The sequence below is a fragment of the Bombus affinis genome, chromosome 8 (genome assembly GCF_024516045.1).
Source record: "Bombus affinis isolate iyBomAffi1 chromosome 8, iyBomAffi1.2, whole genome shotgun sequence".
Lineage (NCBI taxonomy): Eukaryota > Metazoa > Arthropoda > Insecta > Hymenoptera > Apidae > Bombus > Bombus affinis.
The window spans coordinates 14,625,993-14,647,840 of record NC_066351.1 but is presented as its reverse complement, the minus strand read 5'-3'; the positions used below and the strand labels follow the sequence as shown (position 1 = coordinate 14,647,840).

General features: G+C 40.5%; 1 protein-coding gene across 10 annotated transcripts in view; it reads left to right on the top strand.

Annotated features, from left to right (window-relative positions):
- LOC126919089 (dystrophin, isoforms A/C/F/G/H) overlaps positions 1 to 21,848 on the top strand; it is a 434,304-nt gene that overhangs the window by 410,079 nt on the left and 2,377 nt on the right. For all 10 annotated transcript variants that reach the window (XM_050727761.1, XM_050727759.1, XM_050727760.1 and 7 more), the window contains 9 exons: positions 15,475 to 15,734; positions 17,597 to 17,755; positions 18,855 to 18,991; positions 19,581 to 19,785; positions 19,911 to 19,996; positions 20,087 to 20,414; positions 20,574 to 20,685; positions 20,777 to 21,415; positions 21,572 to 21,686. In XM_050727761.1, the coding sequence (XP_050583718.1) occupies positions 15,475 to 15,734; positions 17,597 to 17,755; positions 18,855 to 18,991; positions 19,581 to 19,785; positions 19,911 to 19,996; positions 20,087 to 20,414; positions 20,574 to 20,685; positions 20,777 to 21,415; positions 21,572 to 21,686 (2,041 nt within the window). The remainder of the gene's footprint in view (positions 1 to 15,474; positions 15,735 to 17,596; positions 17,756 to 18,854; positions 18,992 to 19,580; positions 19,786 to 19,910; positions 19,997 to 20,086; positions 20,415 to 20,573; positions 20,686 to 20,776; positions 21,416 to 21,571; positions 21,687 to 21,848) is intronic.

The following is a 21,848-nucleotide window of genomic DNA, read 5'->3' as shown; positions in this document are numbered from 1 at the left end:
AGCGAGTCGACGCCCCCTGCGAATCAAATAAACGACCGACAGTGAAATTACGAGGGGCGTGCGAAACTCATTTGGGCCGAATCTTTAATTAAACGCGCCGCATAACGCCACCAATTGTCATGCAACGCGACTATGTCCCGTGTAAAATAATTTCTTCTCCTCGTTTCTCCTCCTCTTTAACTTTCTCTCTCTCTCTCTCTCTCCCCTTTTCGTTGTTTGCGCTACGAACCTGTACGTGGCTAATTTGCACAAGAAATTTTGCGGACCCTGTTTTTAATCGTTGTTACATGCGCGTACAGTATGTCGCAATTAGATTTTATTTGGGACGATTACTGTTGTCATTTGTTTTTCAGCATACAAGCTAGAAAGATGAAATGCGATTTAGAATTTGGGCGACGGGATGCAACTTATTGTACTCTGTACGGGCATGAAAGCTTTACGAATTTCCTTAAATCTGTCATCCAATTGTACATGTTGACCTGTGCAATTCTGAGATATCATGTTCTGTGCTTTATTTACAATGTCATAAGTGCACTGACGTTACGATCTTATTCTACACTGAATTGGTCGCGCTATAAACGACATGATAATTCCACCCTATACCATGTCTGCATTAAACGCTTCGTCATCATCATTGCTAATTTTCGACGTCGAACAAACGCGGAAGAAGGAGAGCAAGAGACTGAAGAACGCAAACCAAGGTTCATCGATTGCTAGTTTTACGTGAAACTTATCGAGGGAAAATAGCCCAAAGAGCAAATTCTACGGATATTTTTGGAATACCTTAGGAAGGAAGCTTTAATATCTCGTGTGATCGTCAATCGAAGTCTACCTTGTCTCTCTCTTTATCTCTCACATATATTTTCTCTCGTTCTTTCATCTTATACTCAGCGGAGATGGTGGAGTTCGTTCCGATTTATTTCTTCCGCGTTATTTCACAATTCTGCAAAAATAAATGAACGATTAATCGATGTCGCGCAATCTGCGGAACTTTCTGGCCGAGTGGAGGCCGCGACCGATAGGAAATCCGTTAGCCGTGAAATTAATTTGCTGAACGACACGAGATTTTAATTACGTTTGGTAATGATCGCATACATTTACTCGCTGAGAACACACACGCTCACACGCACAACGTCAAAGTAATTAAGTCTTGCCCACGCTCCACCATAAAAGACGTTCACCAGCGTAGAGTGTCGTCTCTAATCTCTTGAGCCAACTCGTAAGATTTCTTTATATTCCTGCCCGTTTTCCATCGTGCCGACTATATTTCTTGTACACGGTCGAGTATTCGTCCTCTTTCGTCTTTCGGCCTGTTTCACATCCATCTTGACCCTTTTCACGTTCACGTTCTCAGTTTCCGTTTTCTTCAAAAGGTACGCCGCGGAAGTAAGAAAGCGACTCTCCTGTGCACAATGTATAGAGAAAGAGCACGTGTGGGATGGTTCCTTTGCGTACATGGAACGGTGTACACGTGTGTCGTATATAGGTTGACTACTTGGAAATTCATAGATAGCTCGCAGGGTTCGAGGTAGAATTATTTATTAGAGAGAAAATCTGTAATCCTTTTTCACTGAATTTGTCACATTGTTTGCCTTGCTTTCTACAAAACGGTACCCTCCGAATCTTCTCACTTGCATTTATATTTCACAAACACTTGCACGTATTCCATGTCTTGGTTTTCTCACTGATAAACGGTAGTCTCCGCGTGTGCTACATATATATACGTATATTCTTTTCCTCATCCTATATATATTTTTCTACGCATCTTCAACGAATTTTCTGAATATCTCGTACATCTTCTAAGAAGATCGATCTTTGTAAATTAAACATCCAAGAGTATCAATTTGTATCGCTATCGTATTTAAAGCACGATCCGATCGAAATTTCCCATAAATCGTGCACGATCGAACCTGGAAAGGTAAGCAACAAGAAGATACGTTTCGCAACCTGAGCATCGCGTAGTCAAACACATGACAATCATTGCTGCTACACTGCCGTTGGCTTGTTATAAGCTTCACCAATTTGCGTAGACCAGCGATCTCGTGGACAATTGCTCGTAATTAACACAGAGGCCAGTCGTCGTTGCAGGACCAAGCAACCAGTCGTATCGATGGCTACCCCTCGTAGATACTATCACGGAAATTGCACTTACCGTTTCTCCGACTCGGCTAATCCGATTCCCGTAGGGTGAATTCGCGGCCGTAGACTGCGTCTAAGATCGAAACGAGCTACCCTGCGGGTATTATTACGCGTGACGGAGCTTACAATCAGGTGATTTCGGCTGAAACGTTACCCACCTACTAAACATCCGATTGCACTTTGCTCATACTGCTGTCGCATATGTACGAGGCTTTAGGTTGCAGGAAAGGGACAAGAATGGAACTCGTAAGGGTGGTTTACTTGCTTGTTGAGTTTCGAGAGCATTTGATGGATGGATTTGCGTTGTTTCGAACGTGTATTTGCTGAGAATTCCCGACTTCGATGAGAAAATTACACGTATTGTATTTTCCGTTACGAAGAGATAGAAATCAGAGAGTGTTTGTTGGAATAGGTGTTAGATGTTAGATTCGGATTAGGCTGGCTGTATATGCTGTAACAGAGATTTAACGGCAGATGGCCGAACAATGAGAAAGGGTTGTGAAAGCTCCGATCTTGGGTGACCTTGAGGGTTGTACAGCGTTCAGGCAGATGTGATTACGTTTACGTTAGGAACAATGATTGTACCTTCATCTATGATGCAACTAGTATTTTGAACTGAAAAGTATAAATAAAAAGATTTCTTTTGTATAACTTCTTCGACGATTTACCATTTCAATAATAAACCACTCGCTACGAAAGATACTCGCTGTTTGATACGTTTCGTAACAAAAGTCGCTCAAACTGACTAACGATCGTAGTTCGACGCGCACGCGACAGCTTCATTTTTTCGATAACTCAGAAAAATTTGTTCGTTGATCGAACATTCGCAAGAAAATTTCTCCGATAATTTATGCATCGCCTGTTCCCAAATATTCTTGGTATTCGTGGCTACGATTTATGGCTGTTTCCCCGACGATTACTGCGATCTATAATCAATCGCAAGTCGAGGTTGGACGCGCAGACGATAAATTAATTAACCCAAAAGCCGCGAAACGTTAAGTTCAGCGCACTTAATCGGACGCGGACGAGTCAGTTTAGCAGACAACCGAGTGTAATTAACACCACGGCACATGGCATCGTTTGGAAACAAGCCACTACGCGGGGGGCGTATCAGTATCCTCGTGCCCTCTGCCGTGTTGTAGAGATACAATCACGGAAATTGCTCTTACCATCTCGCCGACTGTTAATCCGATTCCCGTGTAGCGTTCTCTGTGCCGCTTGTGGCAGTCGCCGCGACTAAGTCCAGATGACTGATTCGTGATAAGGGATAGATGACCGGATCGAGATAAGAGAACATGATACAGAGCTGGTACAGCACGAGGAAACGTTGCCTGGCGGACAATTCACGGAGCCACCCTTCGGGAAAATCTGATGTTCTCTTCGGTGGGAAGCCCATTTTTGTTTCTGACATACTCGCGCACGAGTATCAAGTTTTCGAAGGGTGAAAGGTGACATTTCGGGTTGGCTAATCTGTGGAAAGTTAGAAAAATGGGGGTTGGGGTAGCTTCATTCTTATTGTTTCGCCGAAATACAGCCCGTAGTCGTTGAATTAGAACCGCGTGCAAGAGTTTCCCATGTTTATTCTTTTTACAAAAGGTAGAATATTCGTAAATAAGAAATTTTATCTGGCTGCACAAATTATTAATAAATTTAGATCATATATACGTAGGAATTAATTTATTAGTATACCATATCGCAATTGGTCGAAGAACATGCTTGTATTCTTCGTGGCTGGAAGATATAAACTCTTAACATGCATAGGTATAGCCTCTCGATCATCTTGAGAATTAATAAACTTTGCTATTAAAGTTTTTCCACGCCTCTCTGGTATTCCAAAACCGTACAAATTTTAATTAATCTTGATTTGATAGCCAGAGGATGTACGTGCTTTACCGCGTGATATTACAAAAACCTGCGAAGACGAGATTTTTATACCGGAACAGAATTTTGTACAACAAGAACGAACGTTGGAAACTGTTTTAAAATTCAATTAACGTGGTGTACGTATCGGTCTTAATTTTCGCCAACGTATCAAAATACCCAGGCTTCCAGGTAATGACAGCGAAAGCCTCGGTATAATGATTCGCATAAAGTAATCTAAAAAATGCCTCTTTGCTCTCTTAACGATCACAAAGTGAAACGCGTAGACGTACATAGCTCACGCACCATTGAATTACTCGGTAACATCATTTCGTTAATAAGACGTAACGACAGAGAATTACGGTTCGTAGTAAAAGTACGTGGAGAATTTTCGACGAAGCAAAAATGTATCGGTCGGGGGTAATAAATGTTAATACGCATTTATTGCATCCGAGGGACGATATTAAGATCGTCAGCTTGGCGTCGTCGTACTGGCGTCGACGTTGGACATTAAAGGAGAAAACGATCCTCATAACGCTGATATTGCGGCAAGTATCCTTCAGACTTATGATTACACCGAGGAATCCTGTACATCATCGGGGTGTCGTGTCTTTGAGTGTCCTTTTTACTCTTCCCATTGGTCGCCTCTTGACAATTAATTCTTTAATCGTCCACTATTCTCGATAATATTTTACCTCCGCAATTCGAGCTCCATGCTTTATGCAGTGTATCGAAAGGTGTAAGAAAAATGTAGTTAACAATGTTATTCTGCAAAATAGAAATTACACGTGCATTTTGCGTAATTCGATTGGCTTGAGCAAAATAAAACAGTAGCATTAGCATAACCAATAAACGTGTTATAAAATCTGCAAAGTACGTATTTTATCCTTGCGATTAATTCGAGTTTCATGCGAGTAATCTTGAGTTCTATTGTATCGTAAATTGTTGAATTCTTTGTATGATTGCTTTCGTATATTTAATATAAAGACAGTCGTTAACAATATAAATACTCTGATGTTTTCATCGTCGTACGGGAACCATAGCATATTTAAAAAATCTGTTCGGTCTATCGTCTCACTGATAAACGGTGTTCAAATTTTTGTCTCTTCTATCTTTCTCACGTGTCTTACGTTTAACCAGAAAACGACTGGAAACAAGCAGCGTGAATAGTCTAAAGTTTCGAAACTAAATATTCTGTATAAATGATAAATGTATAGTGTAACATAAAATTCAAATGTCGGCCAGAATGTATTGAATTTTTCACGACTCGAAGCCGACTCCTTCAAGCTTCGCGCGGAACCGAAATGGTAAAGACGGTTCGGAAAGCTTCGTCTCTGTTATTTGCAGAGCTAATTTTGTATTCGCTAATCGATTTACTTTCCCTGGAGAATCTTATTGCGCGGTTGCAGCGCGTCGAACAGTAAATCCAATTAAAGATACATCCCACCCAATACCTTCCATCGATTTCGTGGCCGGGCGTTTTCGTTTCGGGCTCAACGAAATATCACGATTTTCGATTACCCATCGAGCGATAAATAAAAATGAACGGGGCAAGATGAACGGGGTATAGGTATTTCGTTTTATTGCACCAACGGGAATAGGAATAAAGTTTATAAAAATAAACGACTTCGATATTCAAAAGAGGAAAAAGATGAATGGTATGGATATAAAGTGATAACTTTTAATAGTTTTATATATGTTTCGAATACAGATATATCGTGAAGAATAAGTGGAACACAAAGTTTCTTAACGATTATTAATGTATCTAATCCTCGTTAAAACAATCGTATTGACAATAGTAGTCATTTGTTTCTCGCGAAGCTTTAGGATCGTAGATCACTTCGTAATCGAGAAACAAAACCGATCAATTCACTTTTTAACAACTTGTCAGTTCCATTATATAGGTAGGTATACGATTAATGCTGAATCCTTAAGGAACAAATGTATATTTATAGAAATTTATGATCGCAACAGATAAACATTTATTGCGACAAAATAACGCAGGTGGTAGTGGTAAATATCGAGATAAATTTAAAAAATAACTTTTGAAATATCGTCACGTTTTTACAGTTTTACAATTTATAGAGTTAATCAATGTGGCTTCTGAATGGCTGAATCACGAAAAGTGTCATAAATAGGAAAAGATTGCTTCTTCGTTTAATATCAACTCTCTCCGAGTAATATGCAAGTAATATACGTTAGAATAGAATGAAATTGCCCTTGGAACGTGTATAACGCTTCCGACTGTATCGATTTTTCTCTACGAAATTCTAATAACCATCTCCTTTAACCATCCTACGCGTTCAATGCTTTTAACTCGACGCGCTTTCCGAGATACGTCCATATATAAATTGAATAGGAATTCAATCTTCCTATTCAATCGGACTTCTATCGCTAGCACGATGCTTACATACGTTTCGGCCGAATTATCACTAATAAACGCATCGTATACCTATCAAATTATTAAACTGGTTTCACGGTAAATATGATACCGACCGAAGCCCAATTACATTCCGAATAAACAAACTATCGATCAATGTTATGTAACGTACGCAAACTGCTGTGCATCGAAACACTGCTTCGCCTGCTCCCTTCGATATATCGTAAAACGAAACGTCCCGATAAACCAAGAAAAAATATCGATTCTCTTAAATCGAATAAATTTTATCCTACTGTACGAAATTTTAGTTAACATTTTCATAAAATTCTATTTCCTCTTCTCCTTGGATCGTATTATTCGATGCTTGGCAAAAGACAAAAGACCAGTTATACAAAAAGATGAAACGTACTAGCTTAAAGCGTGAAATAAATATATATTTTATCCACAATAATAATCTTTTCTAGCAAATACCGAAATTACAATTAATAACAGTCACAATGTCATACGATTAATTACAGTCACACGGTTACATTTAAAAACGAAGATTACAATTGAAATATTCTTATTCGTCAGAAGAATATGCACATTACAAATTTCCTTTCGTCCAAAAAGCGGAGGATATCCCAAACATTTGATCAACGGACTATACAGCATAAGTAAAAAAAATAAAAAATCACAGACGACGCGAATGAAGACGAGCGGTACATCTGCATTTACCGAGTTTCCAGACACATATTCCCATATGATCGAGAATCGGAGATACGTTTCTAGTTCGCGAAGAAATATATCGAGGGGTTGGAGTATCGTGTGGCGAGGTTCGATCGCGTCTTCTGCATCCCCAGTTCAGGGGAGGCAAGCATATTCTAAACGGATCCCGCCATTTTAAGAGCATCTACCGGCACAATGGAATTTCGCGGCAGAACGGACAGGAATACACCGATGCTGGCTGGACTGGTAAAAAGCGCCTGTTCCCTTGTCGTATTCAGCGGAGATGCATTTGCAGGCTGCGAAATACGTATTTTTGTCGATCCTAACGGTGTCGGGATGTAGGATATAAAACGTGGCCTATCTTGCTCGATGATCTCGGGCAAATGGAGCTAATGAATATCCTTTTTCCGATGGCGAAGTTTCCGCGATAAACTCCCGGCATATGCGCAACGATATTTTCCCATGAAAAATACGACACTCGGCCGACCGCTTTCCCCCGTATTTTAATGTCGCTTGCTTCGCTGGGTATGTTTCGCTATATGTTTTAAACTCATAATGTTACCTTCTTTCTTTGTTTTAACATTTTAACGATATTTCTGTCTGAGCTATTGGTAGTGTCTCTTCTTCTCTCTTTTCTTTTTTTCAACTTTGCCGATCGTTCGTTTATGGATGTATCGATCTTGTCAAACTTTCGATATCAGATTCGGTTTCTTTTTTATTCGACGTTTCTCGTTAGATCAAGTTTGTGTAAGATTGTTAGCGACACTGTTGCGGGATATACGTACGTACATTAACATTGCACTATTTCTGCTCTTCTTGAAGCTGAAATTTTCTATCCAGCATTTCTTCATTTTTCAAGATCTCAAGTTTCTTCGGTTCCATTGTTAAGTAATTGTAATTGTCTGTGATACGTCCTAATTCCCTGATGTTACACATTTTCTAACGCTACGTGTTACTTAAAATTAGTAAGACTAAAAAGACTCACACGACTATCGACAGCTCTTGCCACGAAGAGCTTCCGATAAAACGAAAAAGTATTTTCACGGGACGAGCTATTTTTATCGACACGCCGCGACGTTTTCACGGCCGCTGACTTTCTTTGCTTGAGATCCTCTAGACAAACAGCAGAGAGGCTAACTCTCTTCTGGCCACGTCGATTTTAAGATTCCTCGCACGCGTGCTGTACGTTCCAACCAGTCAAGATCGTGTCGAGTACACTCGCGGACTTTGTTCATTCAACTTCCGCGAACCAATCGACATCGATGTGTTTATTAACCGCCAGAGTGATGAATGGAATCTTGTCGACCGACCTCGCTCAGTTCGCTCTTTTTTAAAGAACGACCCAATGGGATCATCCTGATAACGCGCGCAAATAATTCGGATCAGGCAGCGTCAATTACGCGAACGAATTATTCGTTTATTATGTGCTTGATTCCGCGATTAATTATATTGGCCAAATTTATTTACGCTAAATCAGGTGTAATGAGTTTACATATCTTGCGTCGTGCAATTGTATATTGTGTTATGGCTGAAATATTTCATTCGTTGATTCTCGGTTGATTTTAATAAAGTACCGCGAGTAATATACCTAGAAAATTCGAGTGACATGGGTTTGCTGCTGATTGCTTGATGTATCGAGGTTAGTTGAAATTTTTCCTCGCTCAACCCTATTAAATTAAACTTCATTGGACTTTAATCGATATCGTTGAAATACAGATAATTTTTAATTGTTCGATATAATTTTACTACTTCTTGTATCTTTCACGTTTTTTACGAGTAAAAAATGTGAATAAAATATTCCAGATAAAAAAGATATCTGCAGACGTACAAACATGAAAAAGAAATCAGAGGAACAATAGGCAATTCGTTTGTAAAGAACCTGCTTGTAGAAACGTTACAGACAGAATTTTCTATGCATCTTACGATAATAGGAATCGTAATGAGATAGCGGAAAATGTTCATGCGATTTCGCTTTCGACGATTTCGATAATTTTAATCGAAATTTGAGGAAAAATTCAGCATCGCCTCGCGCGATTGACAACACGTGAGAAATAAAAGATGGAAGGGCTATAGATCGAGAGGGTTGTTTTATCCGGCAATCGATGGAACGCGTCTCAGAATCACGGCGAAGACGTTAAGGTGAAGGTCTAGGGTACTTGGACTACGAGGCCAGATTTATAATAGATGCACATGGCGTGAAGCCAACGACAAGGCGCCACAATATTGCCGCTTAGTCACCTCAGCCAGGTCTTCTCTTTGTCCTGTTCCACGTTGACACGATAAATAACAGAAACGTCTACAGGAAAACTGAATATTTACGAAGCAATTTGGTAACCGTCTCGGTCGTATTCTATTTAATCTTTCGCTTTTCCTTCTCTCTTTCTTTCCATAATCCCATCTTGCGATTTCTTCTTTTTCACTCTGTTCTCACCGATGGCCAGACGTTACTTTGATAACTATATTTACTTCGACGCTGATACGTTGCGACAACGTGATCGGCGATTTCAACGAAGATCTTATTATAGATATTTTCTCCTTTCTCTCTTTTTTGATTAAAACTGAAAATCTACTGTGTCAACCCTTTTCTCAAAAATCAATGGAGCAATAACGCTCGAGAAATGGATTTTAATCTTGTTACGTTCTTTACATCGCTTTCGACCTAATTGTGTTTTTATCGTATCGCAAGGTTTTCCAAGTTTGAGCAAGATATTGTTCTTATCGCACGGTAAAAACGTTTCAAACAATAAACGTAGAATATGTTAAAAGAGCCACTCTGTTCTCTTGAAGCATCGAATGTTTTGTCGATTGAAACGACGATTCGTCGCGATATAAAAATTTGCGGACGCTGTAATGAAGTTAAATTAAAATACCGCAAAAGATCTCTATTTGCCTATTGGCAAAAAATTCCATGGAATTTAATCGAACCTAATCACCGCATGTTCGCCTATTCTCTTCCAACTCGCGATTATCTCGCGATTCGTTTACACGCGTTCTCGTTAACAAAATTCGCTAAGAAAATTGCGTCACGCTAATTATTATCGAACTGCGCTGGCCGTAACGAACGCAGTATCGAATGGCGCCAGACAATTAGCTGGGTGAATTCCGCGAAAGAAATTGGCCAGAACGCGACACGGGAACGAGCTCGCTACTGTGAAGGCGTAAAACAAGACAGGGAAAGCGGCCACCGAGAAAGAGAGAAAAGGAAGAGCGAAAGCACGGCCGAGTTAACTTTAATTGCCCGGTCGGCTACATAATAAATGACATTGCAGACGGCCAAGCGGAGGAAAAATTGTTTCGTCCTCCGCCTCTGTCCACCCCCCGATCCTTTTCCCTCTTCGTACGGCTCTTCTAGTCTGCTTTCGTGCAGCTTGTTCGCTAGAACGATTTCTGTGTCGGAGCTTCGGCAAACCGGGACATATTGATGGCTGTGTAATGTTATTTTCAGCGATACATTCATCTTGGACGCGACACTTTCGCCGAGCTCGTACGTTCTTCCCGGAAGGAATTTATTACCAGAATTAAATCTTCGTCGACGACTCTAAAGAATCGCGAATAATATCAGCTCCCACTTGCCAATTTTCTTCTTTTCTTTGGCGAATAGATCCGAGTGTATATTTGTAGGAGATTGTAGCGGATTTTTTTGTAGACGGAGTAGATACTACGGTCGTTTGTTCTGGTTCTTTAGGTCCCGTTACGTGGCAGCTTTGAAACAATTTCTCGCCGACACCGTTCCAGCTACAGGTGCAAATAAACTTAATAAACCTAATTAGCGGTATGTTTGGGGATCTCGTAAGGTGCACGAAGGAAACGACTCTTTCGCGAGGCTTGCTTTAGGCACGCGTGAAAAAGATTGCTCTGTTACCCTCGACGATTATTTTTCTTCGTATTTTTAAATGGGTTAATTCTTTCGTGAGTAGCAACTTAGATTCTCGAATAAAAGATTTCGATGCGAAATATAGCGATCGATAAAATATCTCTTTTTCTTTCTATCATCCCTTACAGAGGAGGCTAACAGATGCTACTGAGCGTATATATTTTGTATATACAAATTGAAATACATAGATAAAGCTAAAATTTAAAAAAATAATATTCGTAATCCTCATTCTTCCGTGGATCATAATTTATGAAGCTGGTCGTGGCTTCTGCGCGACTCAGTTTTCACTATTGTCGGTTGATCTTCGGTATTCATCGCCTGAGAAACAACCTGAATAACGATGTTTCGTTCGACGAATCCCTTTATCGAATGCCTGACAGCGTCACTTTCCACGTGGTCGGCGCCACGAACCGACTTCGGACGAATCGACTTTCCTTCCGCAGCTTTTTCTTCGCTTTTCCGCTTTAAGAACGCGCTCTGGATGCCGAATAAGCGACGCTTGAAGTACTTTCATAGCGGGACGACTAATTAGAGCGATTTAGCGTCCGTCGTCGACGTTTATTTAGAATGCAAATGCGGACTTTTCCCAACCCTTTGCCACTGTTCGCCTCTCTCGGTTCTCCTACTTTCGTTTTCCCCGTTGCTCTTTCCGCAACCCTTCTCCCTTTCCCCCCGTTTCTCTCGCTTTTCTCTTTTCCCACTATTCCTTCCACTACACTCTTTGCCCTCGCTTCTGTTTTCCACGTCTCTATGCCTCTTTCACCGTTCGCTCTGCCTATTATTTCCCCTTTTCCTCTCTTCTCCAACCTCTGTTCGCTCTGTCCTCCGTACGTTCGTCTCCCCTTCGATCTCGTGTTCTCGCACGATGCATTATTTCCAAATTTGTTGACATCCTTGCGCTGAATGGAGCACCTTCTTAACCCTAAAACGCCGCACTTTTTGGCACAGCCTCGTGCGTATCGTTTTCCGTAGAGTGAATTTTGGAATAATAGGGTGGTTCAAATATATATATATATATATATATATATATATATGGTCCAGGTAACTACTTCGGTACATACTTTATGGGATTAGCGAACGAGTATGTTTGTTGATTCTTAATAGGTATCGTTGGATTACAGATTTTATTCTATTTCTATATTCTATTTTTATTCCGCGGTTTAAGCGAAGAAGAACGGTGGAGTTTATCGCGAAAGTAAGTAATTAAATACTCTAGAAGATTAGAGCGGAGATCTAATTGAAATTTAGCTCCAATTTCATCTACCTACGCTGTCAGATACTCTAGATGCAAATAGAATAGGAGATATCATTCAAAAACTAAGCACAGTTGAATTCACCCAATTAAGACACTCGAGAGATTCAAAATAGAAGAAAAAATAAGATGAAATATCCCAAAGTTAAATAACCTGAGTCAATTACGGTTTATTCGCGTCCCGAAACACTTCAAGAATAGAGAAACTACAAAGGTCTAACATTTATCTCACTCAAACTCTTTCTCGTTGAAACAAAAAATTCCCAACCCTTATAAACCTGTTACATTGCTTTTTTTCACGCTTAATAGAACGCGAAAAAGCCGCTCAAAAGCGTAACGACTGCAAAAGAAAGGGCGGAAATACATCGGTAAGAAGGGAGCCCGTTTTCTCCTCGTTGGAAGTTACGACGGGTGTTTTCGAACGCAATGGCGGTTCTTCATCGCGAAGAGCCAGAGCGACTTAAACGGAGAAAGGGAGAGACAGTCGATGGAAGGATGCGACGGTTGAATGGGAAGTAATCGAATGAATGGAAAGCGCGACGACTGCTTTCGCGTCGTCAGAACACTCTGAAAGGGATGTTAGGTGTTGTTTAAGGGTTATTGTTGCGGTCCTTTTGTCCTGTCGGTTCGCGGGACGCGGTCGTCGTTCCGCAACGTCGAATGTAATTTATCGGGGCGGAAAAAGGGCGCGTTACCTCCACCACCGTCGCCGTTTCTCTTTTATTGGGACGCGGCGACCGGAGAATCGTATTGCATGATCTTTCGTCCCCGTGATTTTTTGGGTTAAACGGAGGGTTATTGTGAATCTTGTTACATCCGTAACGAACGGGGTGGAAATCCCTTCGTTCGAAGCAGATATCAGCCAACGTTCTCGAGCCCTCTGGAACAGTAATTTGTAAATTGCAAGTCACAGGTTATAGACTTCTCTTTTACAATGATACATTTGTAAGATTTACTCGCAAAATCTCAGTTTATTAAAAAAGTCATTTCATTAGAACTTGTTTCGTGAAACGAGTAATCTACTAACCTTAGGTTTTAGATAAAATATGAGCGTACAGGGTAGAGGGGCGGGGCAGGGATAAACGAAATATAATTTGATACGCGATAAATGCGAATGTTAAAAAATGATAAGCAAAAGGAGGGAAAATATTTTCTGCGGCTGCCTTCAATTAACTTGTTTATTAACTTGTTGCTGGACGTTTGAGACTCGTTTAAACAACCCTTCTGCGAATTCAATTTACCCAAATTACTTTAATCAAAACTCTGACGATTTTCTAATTACTTTACCCCTAGTCGTCAAAGAGATATTCGGAGAATGTAATTATGTCATTTTCTGAACTTCGTGTTTCCTCCGTCTTTCTTTTTTATTACAATTTATGACCGAGAGGTCGGTGGCAAAAATGAGATTCTATTATCTTACGTTGTGCGTACAACAGAGGTAAAGAGGATTATTAAGGATAAACATACAATGTGTAGATTAATCGTAGCCTGAATCGTTTATGAATTTAAAACAAATATTTTCCAAAATAATCTCCAAGGAGGAACAAACGATCATAGATTTTTAAGTAAATTCTAACAAATAGTCTATAAAATAGCCGCTAAAAGCGAATGATGCGTTCATAATTATTATTATCGATTACAAAAAAGACGTAAACAATCGTAAAGCAAATTTTAAAAAATAATACTTTTCATATCACATATTCTCTACGTTTCGGCTCATTGGCTCGTGCGACATATTCTCGCATATCAAATTTACCTCTAAAAGTATGTAAATAGCTACATATACCAGGACAAAATTTTATTCGTTGTCAATCCTGACGTGTGGTTCATCGCGCGTTTATCGTCGAACAAAACGCTTTCGTCGCCTCGCCATTAGCGACAAAGTCGAGGTCTTCTGACCGGCTACGAAATACGAGCGGCTCGACCACGATTTATAACGAGTTTTAATAGCAACGATTACTCACGGTTGACCCGTGAGTAGGACTGCGCGAAACTCGGTAAACCATAAACGTGATTTTCATGACCATAAACTTCTCAGCTCTCGACAATTACGTTTGCAGCTTTCTTTTCGACCGAAAACCGGCATCGTTCCCGGGACCGACGATGTCCACTTATTCGTGAAACACTATTTTCGGCGGCGACCACGAAAACTAGTTACAGTCGTCGCCCAAGTTTCTCCTTCTTGCATCCAATCTTACGCGATAAACGTTTCCTTGATAAATTCATAGATATCTCCTTTCGCCTGGTAAATAATCTTCAAAAGGGTAGAAATTATGGTCGCTTATTTCCAGAGAAATCTTCTATAATTTAGATGCATATTATTTTTATGCAGTTTGAGACTGTTAAAACTGTAGATTCGTGTGAAGTTGATACTTCAAAGTTATCATCGGTGAAGAAATCGATAGAATAGAATATTTGATTGTTATTCAACTAGATGCGAAGTGGACAAATTATTGTCTGTGGTAATTAAAAAAAAAAAAGAAAAACGTAAACATTTTAACATGCCCCGACATCTGAAAATCTGTTTTTCCAGATATGCAACGACTCCAATCGCACTTTTTTTACGCGAATATACACGATCGTTCCCATTATTTTTCTCTTCCTTTTTATCGATGCGTTAAATCAGCCAGCTTTCCGGTGCTACACCGAATCACACGCGAACCTCCACTCACCTTGAGAACAAATTTTCCTCCCAGTTTTACACCGACGAGGATAGAAAAATGCAGGAAAAAGTTATCGCGCATATTATACACTTACAAGTTTAATGTTCCGGAAAAATGGTGGCGCGGCGAGGAAACATTTAAAGCAGCGAAACTTTCGCGACAAAAGAAGTTGCGTTAAAGTTTCAACTTTAAACCTACCAAAATGCTCTCATCCCTCTCACTTTCCTCGTGTTTCACCTGCTTCGTGTCAAGCGTTATTATCTTTCTCTGGCCAGGCCAGCCGTGTATTGATAGCAATGTACAGTCTGCGGATTTTTATCTATTTACAATAAACTTCAAAGTGGAAAAATCCAGCGAGTGCGTATAATATAGAAAATAAATTATCGCAGAATAAATAAAATAGATTAAGCAGAAGTAAATAAAATATCGAAAGCGGAATACTCGTCGCGTTTAGTAGGCGAAACAGATCATTGCGTAGGCTCCATCGTTTTAGTTCTCTTAGCAAAAATATGAAATCGCGTAAAAATCTGTCGCAGTCTATATCTGATGTATAGAATGATATATAGAGTTTAAAAAATTCGGACGTTCTTCGTTGCAGAAAATATGCGTGTTCCAAAAGACGCTGGAGGATCTTTCGTCGCGGATGGCCGGAGCCGAAGCGATCCAGAGCGGCTGGCAGAATCCGAACGATGCGAACGAGGCGACGGAATTACTGAAGCAATTGGAGAAATTCGGCGAACGACTCTTGCCCATCCAGAGGAGCATCGAGTACGCGAACGATCAAGCGAGCGTCTTCGCCTCGAGCAGCGTCATCGTTTCTCATGCTTTGCTGGCGAAACTCGAAGATCTCAACACCAGGTACTTACCTACCGATGAATTCTCATTTCTCCGACGATTTTGATTCTCTCGAATTTATCATACTAATACGACACGCATGAGACTCGGAGAAAATTTATCGTCTTGCCTACGAAGAAGTTTCATTACAGTGGACTTGATCGTTTGGTTTTATCCTCGCCACGATCTTGAAATTTTCATGATACTAATTCGCTTTCTTTTCGACAAGTTCGAAGGTTTTTAATATTCTAAGAAAACTTATAGCGCGAGATTAAAATGAGAAAGTAAGTGTCCTTTTATGTCTTTTAAATGATATGAAATCTCTTAAGAAATTTTATTGAATGTGAAAAAACACGTTGAAGATGATCTAAAAGGATCCAAGGAATGTAGAGAAGTTGAAATTTGAATAATTCTTTTCCAAATAACCATATTAAAATTACGCGTATCGTTGTTGTTAGTTTCTAATTAGCTTCTAATCTTATAATTACGAAAGCTGAGATATAAATTTTCCATCGAATTATCGCAGCATCCCAGCAGTTCTAATATATAACAGTTCGACTATTTCCAAATCTCACACCAAACAGTTCGATTATTTATAGCAACACAGTCTGTTTGCGATGCAAAATACGTAGCAAATTGTTCTAATAATTTCACTGGTCCAATAACGAACAGAATTTACGTATTATCCACCAGGTGCGTTGTTCCATTTAAAACGAACGCTATAATATATGCACTTAACCCAAGCTTTCAAACAACAACGTCACACCTATTGCAACTAAACGTCAAACGATTTCCACATTCTCTCCGTGTAACACAATCCATTCTTACGCAACACCAGTGCACCGCTTATCGCTCCAATTACCTAAATATTATTTATAACGTTTCGTAATACTTTTCGTCCAGAGACTGAGTAAACAGAAACGTAATCTTTCGTACTGAACATAAATTGAGAGAAAGCTACGAAATCCTTTCCTCTTGCCGCCATCCACGTTCCTCGGGATCGAGTTGTAAAAAAGGTGCAAGATCTTCGGACGAACGATTTAGTTGAAACTTCAAACACTGATAGATGCAATATTTCGTTTCGTTTATAAAAATACTTCATTGTAATGTAAATTCTCCTTGTTATTTTCATATTTATTATATAAATGGGAAAGAACAGTACGAGTATATGTGATAATCTATAGCACTTCATACGGGCATACATTTCAGTATGGTTAACTTGATTGAACATGCGTATACTTTTGTACTTGGACAATTTTGGATACGTTTATACTTGGACACGTTCGTACTTGGTGACGCAACGCATGCGTCATGGGTGTCTTCTATTGTACATCTAATGACACACGCGTATGCGTCATCGATTCTCCACGAAGAAATCTGAAGCTACAGAGAAGGAGAATCTTTCTTTTACACGCGTTTTCAACGCCGTAAATAGATGCATTTTGTAAAAGAGAGAAGATATATAGATACGTTGTCGTAATAGAGATTCTCAAACGTGTCAACTTTAATTCTTCATTTATTCAGGAAAAGTATTACGCGAAAAAGACATTAAAATACAAATATGTCGAACACCAAACATCTACATTTTATTAACGTTTATAGAATCATATTTTTCATTTTTGTTCATATAATCCCGAGAAGAACATCGCAGCTACTCGCGAATATCTCGAAAAATATTAACAACAAATATCTATACTATATATATATATATTTAAATATTTTCTATAAAATAAAAAAGAATAAAAGCTTCGATTAAATCCTTGAGCCAGACTTTCGCACTCAGATTGTGGTCTTGCACTATACCGTAACATTTATTCGCGCGATCTCTGCTCGAATGTTGATTATTTTTCGTTCGAGGATGCTAAGTTTTTCGCGTATTTTCGCAGGTGGAAGGTGCTGCAAGTGGCGGTTGACGAGCGTTACAAGTTGCTAAGCGGATTTGGAAAGGATGGCAGCACTCCGGGTAGCCAGGCTTTCCTCGCGAGCAGCGTGGAACCACCATGGGAGAGAGCCCTCACACCCGCCAAAGTGCCTTACTATATCAAGTAATCGATCTTCCTTTCAACCGGATTCGAATCTTGCAACGCTAAATTTACCAGGACCGCGGCCACTGGATCCAGAACGCGATCTTAAACGCAAACAAACGAATAATCGATGAAGACGATCGTGGTTCGGAAACGGCTACAAGAAGTTCGTGCTATTCTCGTCCTCGTCGTTCGGGAATTTCAAAGCGAGCCGCGAATGTTTAGGCGATGCTTGCAAATGGACGAAATCATAGAAATTCTAATTCAGATCGGCGACCGGTTTTCAAACCAAGGGAGGCTTAACTTTCGATCGACGACCCTGGAATATCGATTGCGTAACTGACAGCGAGGATTGCAATTGTTAGAGCGAAACGTTTAATCTTGGTCGTGAAACAAAATCATTTTTATTATATAATATTGGCCGAGTCGTGTTTTAATTACGATAGCTATGTTTTTACGTGAAATTCTTAGGTCTGAAAGTCGTGGTAACTATCGATGAGAACGATTTAAACGTACGTTTAAAAGTATAAGATGAACAGACCAATTTCTCGAATCGTTGAACTCGATTTCTGTTTCTTTCAATTTTAACGTATAAAATGTATTTTGCTTCGTTTTATGTTTGTTAACATGCGTGCAAATTTTATGCCAAAGATAAACGACTCGCTGGTTACGAAAGTAGACCTGTGACGATATACGAACAGCTTTTGAACGCGGCTTAGGCCAAGAAGAGATATTAAACTTTCGCAAAAATTGTTTATCCACGATCGTCATAACCAAGAGGCGATTTCAAAAGACTAACGAAAATCACCTGAATTCCATCTTGCGGGCCTCGGTCGAGAGTTAAAGCCGATTTTGGCTCGCCCTTATATCCGGATGATCTTGAAGACCACGAGATCCGATGAATCCGCGAATTCGTCGGTCCGTGGATAAATTCTTAAAACCTGGCTTGCGGCTCGAGCCAAGAATTGTGGCCGGATTTAATAAAGATTAAACAAAGTTCTCCTCTCGACTTTGCCGGGAACTTCTCGCGCCGGGATCCGTGTGGCTGTTGCGTGAAAATTTTGCATGAATCTCTTAATCCCGGATCGGGTCGGTTTAATCCCGTGGAAACGCTTTGCAGCCATCAGTCGGAGACCACCCATTGGGATCATCCGAAAATGATAGAGCTGATGTCCTCTCTGGCGGACCTGAACGAAGTACGATTTTCAGCGTACAGGACCGCGATGAAGCTGCGCACCGTGCAAAAACGATTGTGCCGTGAGTATCAGCCCTTAATTTTCTGTCGCGAGATTCTCGAGTATTCGTATTTAGTTTGTACTCAGGCGATCGGTCCTCGACGGTGATTAGCCTGTGCGTTCATTAATCGTCGTAATTTTCTCGATTAATCACGTGTCCCGGCAGTGATGACGCATACCGTCGTCGTTGTTGATGGATTTGATCTTTTGCATGGCTCTGTTTTGCTTGGAGAACCAGTGGTGTTCATTCTCCTTGTTCTGTATTTTGAAAGTCAAAAAGTGTTCTGACTTTAGAACTGTACCTTTAATTCTCATATACGAACTTCTGAGAAAGCAACTTGGCTTTTCGCAAATGCGAGTTTCACGTCATTAGGTGCGGTTAATGTTCAATTTCCAAGAAACAAGTAATTTAATTTCGTAAGTTCGTTTCTACTAAAACTTAGGAAATTATTTTATATCTTCGTTGTCGCATAAACTATATCTTGTTAAAGAATCTACCAATGGATATTTAACTTTTCCCAATACAGGAGAAGATATAATAATTGTCTTAAAGTTTTCGAACGATGATGCACGTAATTTCATTTCGTTTATTATTGGTGCTTCATTTGCAGTGGACATGTTGAGCCTTTCCACCGCATTAGAGCAGTTCGATTCACACGGACTCCGAGCGCAAAACGACAAACTAATCGACATTCCCGACATGGTGACAGTCTTGACGTCCCTGTACGAAGTGATAACGGCGGATAATCCGACGCAAGTGTCCGTACCGTTATGCATCGATTTAGCCATCAACTGGCTCCTCAACGTGTACGATAGGTGAGCCCGATCAACGATTATTCGTAATTAAATAAATCATGCTTCGCTGCTCGTTTGCTATTCAGCTGACAAAACGACAATTCAGTTGACATTTTAACGCTCAGCAAACTGTCGTTCCATTTCAGTCAACGAACTGGACAGATTCGCGTGCTTTCCTTCAAAGTTGGTTTGGTCCTGTTGTGCAAAGGTCATTTGGAAGAGAAATATCGATGTAAGTACCTCTCCATTTATATCATCGTTTCGCTATTTCATGGTCTCGACACGAAGAACGTGCACATAACGGAAGTCACGGTTATTCCAGATCTATTCCGGTTGATCGCGGATCCAAACAGACTGGTGGATCAACGAAAGCTCGGTTTATTGTTGCACGACTGCATCCAAGTGCCAAGGCAGTTGGGAGAAGTGGCGGCATTCGGTGGATCGAATATCGAGCCGAGCGTTCGCAGCTGCTTCGAGAAGGCTGGAAAAGACAAAAATGAAATAGAAGCGGTGCACTTTTTGAGCTGGCTGCAACAAGAGCCTCAAAGTATGGTCTGGTTGCCTGTGCTTCATAGACTCTCCGCCGCGGAGAGCGCAAAGCATCAAGCGAAATGTAACATATGCAAGGAATATCCTATCACTGGATTCAGGTATGGCATATCCCGCAATTTTACCATCGTAGAAAACTAGAAAAATTTGGAAACTTGTAGAAATTCTTTCTACAAGTTTTCTTTTATTTCCAAGTGAATCTATAATATCGTGAAACTACGATTTCTATTTCGATTCATATCCATTTCCTCTGATTCCAGGTATCGTTGCTTGAAATGCTTCAATTTCGACATGTGTCAGAATTGCTTCTTCTCAGGCCGGAAGGCGAAGAACCACAAGTTGACGCATCCGATGCAGGAATATTGCACTGCGGTAAGCTATGTTTCTCACTCGTCCGCCATCCTTTGTAAAATATTTCCTCCATATCCATAATGCGAAACAATAACGCTCGTTTATTCCGCAGACCACATCTGGTGAGGACGTGCGCGACTTTACGAGAGCGCTTCGAAACAAATTCAAGTCGAAAAGATACTTCAAGAAGCACCCGAGGGTCGGCTATCTGCCAGTGCAGACAGTTTTGGAGGGAGATGCTTTGGAAAGTCCGGCGCCGTCGCCGCAGCACAGCTCCCTTAGCCAGGACATGCACTCCCGATTAGAAATGTACGCGTCTCGACTGGCGGAAGTCGAACTATCGCGCACGAGAAGCAACTCGACGCCGGATAGCGACGACGAACATCAGTTGATCGCTCACTATTGCCAAAGCTTGAACGGCGGCGACAACGTGAACGTGCCCAGAAGCCCGGTGCAGGTGATGGCTGCGATCGATGCCGAACAAAGAGAGGAACTGGAAGCGATGATACGCGAATTGGAGGAAGAGAACGCGACCCTTCAAGCGGAATACGAACGACTACGCTCGAAACAGACACCGGGCTCAACACCGGAAGACGGTCATGGCAACCGACAGCCTGACTGCGACATGATCGCCGAGGCAAAATTGTTGAGACAGCACAAGGGCAGATTAGAGGCACGCATGCAGATACTCGAGGATCATAATCGCCAACTAGAGGCTCAGCTGCAGAGACTTAGACAGCTTTTGGACGAGGTACGACGAAATTATATTACCTTAATAATTACGTCTCTAGTTAGGTAATTGTTATAGCTATAGATCAGTTGAAGTTTCTCAAAGTTCTGAGAAGTACGAGTTTCTTGGAGTTTCTGAGAGTTAAAAATTTATTATTTTCGTTATTTTTATTTGTAGCCAAACGCTTCCTCGCCATCGAAAACGGGTACGTTGCAAACGCGAAGCGTAACAGCGTCTCAATTGGCAACCGATTCGCCTGCTAAAATGAACGGCCACTATCACGACTCTTCAGGTATGTCACATAGGATATCATGGTAGAATTTTATACCGAGCGATACTTTATTTCTTAGTCATAGAGTGGTGAGTCATTGGTGAAACAAATTAATTATCATTTACGCAAACGTTCAACTTTTAATTTAGTTATTTTATTTAAATGGACATTACGTATAAATAA